Source organism: Seriola lalandi, unplaced genomic scaffold, assembly GCF_002814215.2.
Source record: "Seriola lalandi dorsalis isolate HSWRI2012SDOR001 ecotype SW California unplaced genomic scaffold, Sedor1 jcf7180002054861, whole genome shotgun sequence".
Lineage (NCBI taxonomy): Eukaryota > Metazoa > Chordata > Actinopteri > Carangiformes > Carangidae > Seriola > Seriola lalandi.
In genome coordinates, this window is record NW_019525414.1 from 2,116,755 (window position 1) to 2,125,120 (window position 8,366).

At 41.2% G+C, this 8,366-nt stretch overlaps 1 protein-coding gene across 1 annotated transcript; it reads right to left on the reverse strand.

Annotated features, from left to right (window-relative positions):
• Positions 1–141: 141 nt before the first annotated feature.
• On the reverse strand, positions 142–5,679 carry tmem51a (transmembrane protein 51a). Its single transcript, XM_023427528.2, has 3 exons — positions 5,473–5,679; positions 3,385–3,831; positions 142–3,154 (listed from the first exon to the last, which is right to left on the reverse strand). The coding sequence occupies exons 2-3, from the start codon at positions 3,798–3,800 to the stop codon at positions 2,749–2,751; spliced, it is 822 nt and encodes a 273-aa protein (XP_023283296.1). The 5' UTR covers positions 3,801–3,831; positions 5,473–5,679; the 3' UTR covers positions 142–2,748.
• Positions 5,680–8,366: the final 2,687 nt, after the last annotated feature.

The following is an 8,366-nucleotide window of genomic DNA, read 5'->3' on the forward strand; positions in this document are numbered from 1 at the left end:
TTTCTCTCACCATTGGATACAGTAGCTGTATATTAACCAAGGATTAGTGAACAGTAACAACGCTGGAAAATATTGATGTTAAAATGTCAGTATGAATTACGATTCAGTACTCATAGCAAAATACACTTCTTAAACGCTGGGTTAATTAACAAATACTTCCTTTTATTTCTCATAAAATATTCATGAGATCATTTTTTCCCACTCTTCAGGAAAAACAAACATTCATTCTCCACAAACATATTAGAATTATCCTAGAAAAGTATATTTTCACAGTATATATAAAAAGAAACAAAGACATAAGTAATAAAAAAAAGCAATAATAAATGAAACAGACAACAAACATCATGTGTTTCGGACACGTATCTAAGTAAAACAGAAAGTGACTGCTAAATCAAAACACTCATTCATCGATGTAAAACATTTTGACTACATAGTCATAAAATCAGTCATGTAGTTATCTGGTCCTTTGCCAATGAGGTACAATGACTGTCTGCAGTAGTGAACAGGACACAAAATAAAGAATCAATACACTGTGCGATGCATTTCAACATAGCTGTTGTGCGCTGCCTTCCAATGACAAACCTGAAGTGACTCAGTGACTTTGTTGGCTTTATCTTGACAGAAAACCTGGTAATATATAATATAACCAGCTGACAATGAGTATCTAAGTCTCTTTTTTGCATGATTTAGACTGAATTTTACTCAGACACAATGTGGAACTGGGTGATGACGTCACTGATGAAGAAGTGTCTTTTGTCCCACAAAACAAAAGAGGGGCAGAATCTTGTGCGACCTTTACAATTGTAACGTTTAAGTGAATGAAAAGATAAATCATTCACTTCGGCTACAGCTGTTCACATCTAAACAAGTCTAACCATAAGAGAAAAGCTGTCTCTCGTCTCTCGCTGCTCATTCTCTGCAAACTTCTGAGTGAAAACGGCTGCAAGTTGAGCTGTGGTTGGAGGAATGGTGATGAGCAAGCGAGTGAGCAATAGCTGCTGTTATTATGGTGCAGCTGCACAGTCAAAGACTCTTTCTGTTGGTCATCTCGAACCAGAACAAAAACAAGTCCAGAGAGAAGCAGAGACTACACTACTGCCTTCACAGCCCAACAGCGTTCACCATGGCTACTGCCAAAGGCTTCCAGCTATTCACATACTTCCTTCTCTACCCACTATTTGCAGGAGTAAGAGCAACGCTGCATTTAGAAGAGCACTGCTATGCACACTACTATGTCTTTTGAAATGCTTTAGGAAGAGCAGTAGTATTGTTCTGAGCACAAAGGCATTTAAATGTACATTAGTGTGTAGAGCTGGAGGACAAACTGTGTTGCAGCTGCAGCAAGTTAGAATCACCACTCATTTAAAGACACCACAAAATGGTTTCTTCCCAGAAAGCAGTTTCTATTAAATGGTAACCTAATGGTGAGGTTAATGGTGAGCACTGGTGCTGCACTAGTGAGAGCAAATATACATTTCAGGCCTTAAATACAGTGCATCTTGGATTTTTTTTTTCCAAAAACAGCCGCTGCCTTTCTCTCCCAAACTGCATCCCAGCTAATTCATAATAAACATAAATTGTCTGGTTGAGTGTAATAATATATGCATATCAACTACCTGCTGCCTGTCGAGCACAAAGCAGCGGAAAGCTGCTTGTGAGAAGGGTTTAGCAGTTAGTAGCAGTTAGCTAAAGACCCGGCGATTTTTCTCCATTGTTGGTGGAATCCAACCCATTCCTACCTCTTCTGATTATCAATACACTACTGGACAGCAAGATTCAAGTGACATGATACTATATGGTAAAACAAGTGATATTTTGTTAGCATTCAACAACCATGTTTCCCATTAGATTTTGGTAGAGTGCCTATTGCTATGAGTCATGGGAGCTGTGGCTGATAAATGCTGAACAAGCTTGGTTTTATCTTAATCAAAATGGAAGATTCTTAAATGGTGCTGTCCAGTAGACACTCCGTCTTCGAATATGTCAAGAAAACCCCCATTATCATGTTTCAGCTTTTCAGGCAGACAGGCAAAGGAAAGTGAACCAAAAGCTAGTGAGAAAAAAAGAACTTAACATGGAAGAAGAGCAGGACTCCCGTTCTGTAGAACATGCAGTTAAGTCTCTCTAGAGCTTTAGAGGACCACGGAACACAATATTGTTGACAATGTGGTGGAGTGTTTCTGGGTAGCATACCACATCAGGTCAAGCCAGCTGAATACAGACAAGGCTCAGTCACTCAGCGCTGAGCTAACATCTGGTAAACTGCTGGCTGAAGCAATCCAAAGCCTCACACAGTGAAATACTTCCTAGACTTCTACACACATCTTGTGACTTCATCCAGCGTCAACTCACATGTCCTGTCAGTGCACAGTGGAGGTCAGTTACATAACATAAACAGAAAGCTACTTTGACCTGAGAGAAAGCTGCATTTGGTGGGTGCTTTGAATCCAATTGTGACAGAATCTGTCACAGTAAGAAAGAATCCAACAACTATGTCTGTCACCGTTTGTCTAAAAAAACTTATCTAAAAAAATAATGTTTTTTTCAGGTCTTTGCTTTGGAGTGATGTGGCATTAATGATGAATTTCAACAGATATTGCATTTTATAACAAAGTGCCACTGGGAATGTTCTGCAGGAAGAGCCATCTTCAAATCTTGGCTTAATGAGGCAGATCCAGATCCACAAAAGGTGATCATAGCAAATTCCAGGAATTTCAGTAGATTGTTTCAAACATCATCAGCTTGATCTTAAAGTGGAGGCACTTTATCCTCATATTGTGGTGGTGGAGTAAGTGGCTCTATACTGATTCCAGCTCCTGGCTGAGAGTTATCAATGTTTTTCATGTGCAGCTTCTCTGATTTAATCCTGCGGATCTTGATAGGGAGGAGCTTGCGGCTATTTTTCCCAGGTCGACGATTTGATGCGGAAGTAGCAGCAGTGGGAGCACTGGAAGCTGGAACAGGCTGTGATCCAGTAGTTGTGACCTCTGACCCCTCATATTCATACTGTACACCGTCGACTTCAACCAGGTCATCATAGGAAGGTAGATGGGAGGAGATTGGGGGATGGTTGGTCTGGCGAACAGGGTACTGGCCGCTGCCTACTGCCTCTTCATAGCTGGGTACGGCGTACCGCTGGGCTCGTTCCTCAGCACTGCAGACATTCATAAAACATTTTTTTTTTTTTTTAAGTTAACATGGCTGTTATTAGATGGATAATATGAATCTGTACGCTGCTTCAAACATTGTCTGTGCCTGTGTCTGTGCTTTCAACTGTTTTACCCAGAAATCAGTGATGTAATTTTGACAAAAACAATACCATGAGACAGCTATGATTGTCAATGTCACAGATTATCTATCTAAATCAGTAGTTTTAATACTCACATTTCTCTTTCCTCTTGTTCCCGAGCTGCCACTCCTCCACGGTTCTGGGCCTCCCGGAGCATCAGCTGCTCTCGCTGTTTGTTCCTCATTCCCACACACAAGGACAACAGCAGCATGACCACACCAGAACCCACCAAGACAAACGCCACAGAAGACGCTTTATTTTTCCTGCTACCAGCGCCAATGTCTTCTCCTGAACTGCTGCTGTTACCGGCCGGGTCTGCAGGTACAACACTCCACACAATCATCACAATGCCGAGGGCAACAAGCCCAACTCCTAGAGCACATAGCGCATACTGGGAACCTGAGTTTCCAGTGTTTTCTCTGCTGCTGCTGCTGCTGCTGTTGTTATTGTTGTTGCTGGCAGTCTCTCCTCTGCCAGGGGGTCTCTGTGGTCCATCCACACTGGAACGCATGATGTCAGTCCCTAAACTTCAGTCAGAGCAGCTGTAGAGAGAAAGGCATGTCATATCAGACACAAAAACAGAAATAAAAAAAAAAACAATCACATATTTCATATCCTAACGATGTTTCTGACTTTTCTGTAAAAAAAAAACACTCACGCTGCAGAGACAATACAGTTCCTCGTTAGTCTTCTGAGCAGTATCCATCCACTGTATAAAGGTCTTACCAAACAAGTCATCGGGGCCCAGAGACGTGTTCTTTATGAGCGGCCATTCCCATTATTCAGTTAAAGTGACAGGACATAAAATTCACTCAAGTAAAAATATAAAACTGAGGCTTCCAAGAATGGGTGTGTTGCACGGTAAAAGTATTTACAGCAGACTTGCCTCTAAAAGTCCCTACATCAACACATTACAAGGATAGATAAGAACAGCTATGGCACAACAAGCCCCCTCAAGAAATATATAGCAATATCTCAGCTGTACAACATACAGGTTTGTTTTCCTTCTTTTCAACCTTTTTTTTTAATCTATTGTATCAAGTCTTTCGTGCAAATCAAAACTCAATATTAAAGTTTAGTTTGGCATTCATTTAACTGTCCCACACAGTAAAATGATTCTCTGAAATGCAATAAGCATGACCAATGAGCATACTTGTACAGTTACTACTTGGAGTGAGCCATTGATCACAAGTCCACCATCCAGTACAACTGCTAGATCACAGAGTACAGGAGGACAGCTGGGAACTATAAATAACAAGAGTACAAAAAATTAACTCCCTGTGACCATTGAAGAATGTCTTCATGAAGCCCTCATACCAGAGTTTTACCCTCGTCTACACCAACCAAGTTTGTTAGTTATATAGTCTGCAAACACGCCCAGACCTGCTGGGAGAGAAACAGGGGATCTAAAATCACTAACCCCAGCTCCATGTTAGGAATCCCCCCCCCCTCACTGAAGTATGTATGGTATGAATCATGCTCATCCTCACAGCTGGACACATGCAGTATCACCAATATCACACAGAGAAGAGGCCTCTGCTAGCCACACACACAATCACACAAAACCCTGTTACAGTTGTGCAATCCAGAGGTGCAGAGGAACATTTAAGTGCTGATGTCACATGATATGGACTTATGAGAGCCTTGTTACATGCCAGCCTAGGGGTTATATTTCACCTCAGGACAGGTTTTACTGTAAAGTAAGTAAGTAATTGACAGGACTGCTCATAAAAAAAAAAAAGAACCTTCATCCACACAGCCCTGAACAACGTGTCCTGCCATTGTAGTGTGTGAGATGTGGTGTGTTGGGGGAATTTGACCAGACGGACGGTGTTCTGCTTCTTTACGACGCCTTTTTAAGTTCAGCTGCGTAAGTTTAGTTCGGCTCAGGTGTTCCCGCTTTAAACACCGCAGACGGTGATATGTGTGTGTCTACGTGTAAGGGTCGAGCCTGCTGGAGCGTTAGGCTACACTTCCACAGTAAACGCATTTGTGACCGTTGTTTCGCCAACACAGTTTCACTACACGCTGGGCGGGTAATTACGCAACGCAGCGCGTCAAAACTTTCCAGGACAGAAAAACTAAAATAAAAGAGAAAAAACCTTCGACTATATTGTCTCTATTCTGCCTTTTTGTAACATTACAGCTACACGAACATTTGAACGAATCGGCGTTACACTCACCGTTGCATCGTAACACAAACAGCAAGTCCTCAGTTCCTCTTCTCCAAGCTGGAGTGGGTGTGTGGAGTTTATTCACCCAGCCCGCGCTGACAGCTCTTTATGTGGCATAGTTTGATGGCAAAGCGTGTTTAAAGATTGGAAAGTTTTCTTCCTCCCAGACACGGATGGGCCCTGACAGAGAGGAGGGAGCGCTGGAGGGAGGGGGCTCCACACCACACTTCCATTTTCATTAACCCTTTCAGTCTCGGGCCTTTTTGACAGATGGTGTGCAAGTATGTGCAAATAAATTCCTTTAAAAGCTCCTAGGAAGTTTCCAGGGGGTGAAAAATATGTATTGTGGCATAATTTGTATGTAAATAAGAGATATTGTTCAATCAGTTAATTTCCTATTAAATAGTCCAAATTAAATGCAAAAAAAAAACTAATAGGCTTTGGTCATAGCACAGGTCAGCTGAACAAGCAGAAGTGTACAGTTTGTCTACAAGCAGAATACAGTTCAACATAAATATTTACTAGTGGTTACATGGAGCTGTTTTCTGAGCTCCTGGAAATCAACAGCTGCTTTTAAACTCAATACAGCTTACAGTGATGTCCATCCACACAAGTCTTTAAGCCACATAAGACAATTGATGATGGCTGACTTTGTTCACAGCATACACTTTGACTTGTCACATGTAACGACATGTAACGATGGTTCTGTCTTTTGTGTTTCTGTGAGTCATGACATTGTGACAATGAACCAGCATGCATAATACCAGGACTCTGACACTGAAAAGCTGAATGAAATTTATTTAGTTTTGTTTAATTTTGCCAAAATATCCTCTGTGAAAAAGGCCTGTTGAAAATCAAAACAATTTTGGTGTACATGCTGTCATTCACACGTCACTTTGATGCTTCACTTTCCTGGTGTGAAACATAGGTTGCCTATTCCATCTCCACACAGGATCTCTGGAGCTCAGCACCTCTCTTACCAAGGGCCTTCTAGCTCAGTTACTCAGTTTGACTGGGCGGCCAGCTCTAAGTAGAGTCCTGGTTGTTCTAAACTTCTTCCATTTAAGAATGATGGAGGCTGCTGTGCTTTTAAGAACCTTCAATGCAGCAGACATTTTTTTGTTGCCATCTTTGCCTCAACACAACCCTGTCTCTCAGCTCTGCATGTAGTTCCTTCACCTCATGGCTTGATCTTTGCTCACATATGCATTGTCAGCTGTGAAATCTTAATTAGACATGTGTGTCACTTTCCAAATCTTGTCCAATCAACTGAATTCTGGTGGAATACAACCAAGGTGTAGAAACATCTCAAAGATGATCAAGAGAAATGGAGGCACCTGAGCTAAATTTCAAGACTGAATACTTAGGTTTATATGATGTTTCAGTTTTTCCATTTTAATAAATTTGCAAAATTTTCTAAAATTCTGTTTTCACTTTGTCTTTACAGGGTAAATGATTTCTTAAAATTTTAGCTTGAGATTGCAACATAACAAAATATGAAACAAAATAGAAGGAGAAAACTTTCCGAATGCACTGTAGTACACGCAATAAGTACACAATTTGGTGGCAAAATCTCTTGTTACCCCTATTAGAAGACAAGATATGCTGCGTTTTTCATGCTGACACGTGGCGTAGTCATCCTTTGTGAGGCATTACATATAGAGGGTGGAGTTTGGTTATGAACTGAGGTGTGTAATTAACTGAATGAAAATCACAGTGGAATATTTTAGTTGTGAACTCAAAAATTTAAAGGAGCTGTTTGTAAGTTGTGATATTGCTAAAATAGCCAACATTAGCATTGACAGCTGTTTAGAGTGTAGAAGAAACATTGAGTTCAGAATTAAACTTTATTCCTTTAGTCACCAAGAGCTGTGTCTAGCAGTGGAAAGCAACGCCAATGTTGGCTCTTCTGTTTCTGTCACTTCTTTTCTTCTACTAAAGTTAGCATGCTAACCAGCTAGCCCCTGTCTGGCCAGACCATCTCGGTACTTTCCGATACCGAGTCACTGTAGAGTCCAGTCTGCCCTGAAGAAGTAGCGCTGCTCAGAGGGTGCGTACGCAGCAATGCTAATGATGACTATGTAGCCACAGCAAAACGTACAAATAGCTCCATGTTGACAAATTTATAGCTGCAATTATTAATGAGATAAATGTACTGTATGATCATGCATGCAGTGTTTGTAAAGATGAGACTCTGACAACAATACAATCAGACTGATTAAATAGAATACTAAAAAGGAGTTTAACATCTATCCATCAGTCATTCTCAAAGTTTTGACGTCCATTAGAATATACGTGACTGTCTGGTTTACACAGTGAATAATAACTGCTATCAAATAACAATGAATGACACTGACTCACACTCTTTACTCAATACTTCCCCATGCAATTAACACTGACAAGTCAGTCGGTTTTATATCATGTGTGTCATATGTGTTGAGATTTTTATTCCCTCTTTGTAAATTTGCCACCTACTCGCAGTCACTCCTTTCGAGCACTTTGGACAGAACCAACCCTGCCAGCGCTCACATGACACGGATAGTCTCCCATTATTCGTGTAGTCAACACAGTACATACCTCTAGGTGTTTGTGCTTGTGTATGTGTATGTCTTGTTAATGTTTACATGTCAAGATAGCTACCCAAGTGAGCAGAAATGGGCTCCTCCTGGCTTCACTTCCTTGTCTTGGTGTCTTCCTCTGTATCAGCATGCTACAATGAGAACTTGACTATTTTACATTAATGACTAAACCAGTTCCACTGCTGGCCATTGCTGTATTGTTCTGGACTCTGGGGAGATTTTCTTCCTCCTAAGCTTTTGTCTGGTTCCACACACACTCACACACACAAACACACTCACTCACTCACTCACACAAACACACACATACACAGAGGGGGCGGTGGG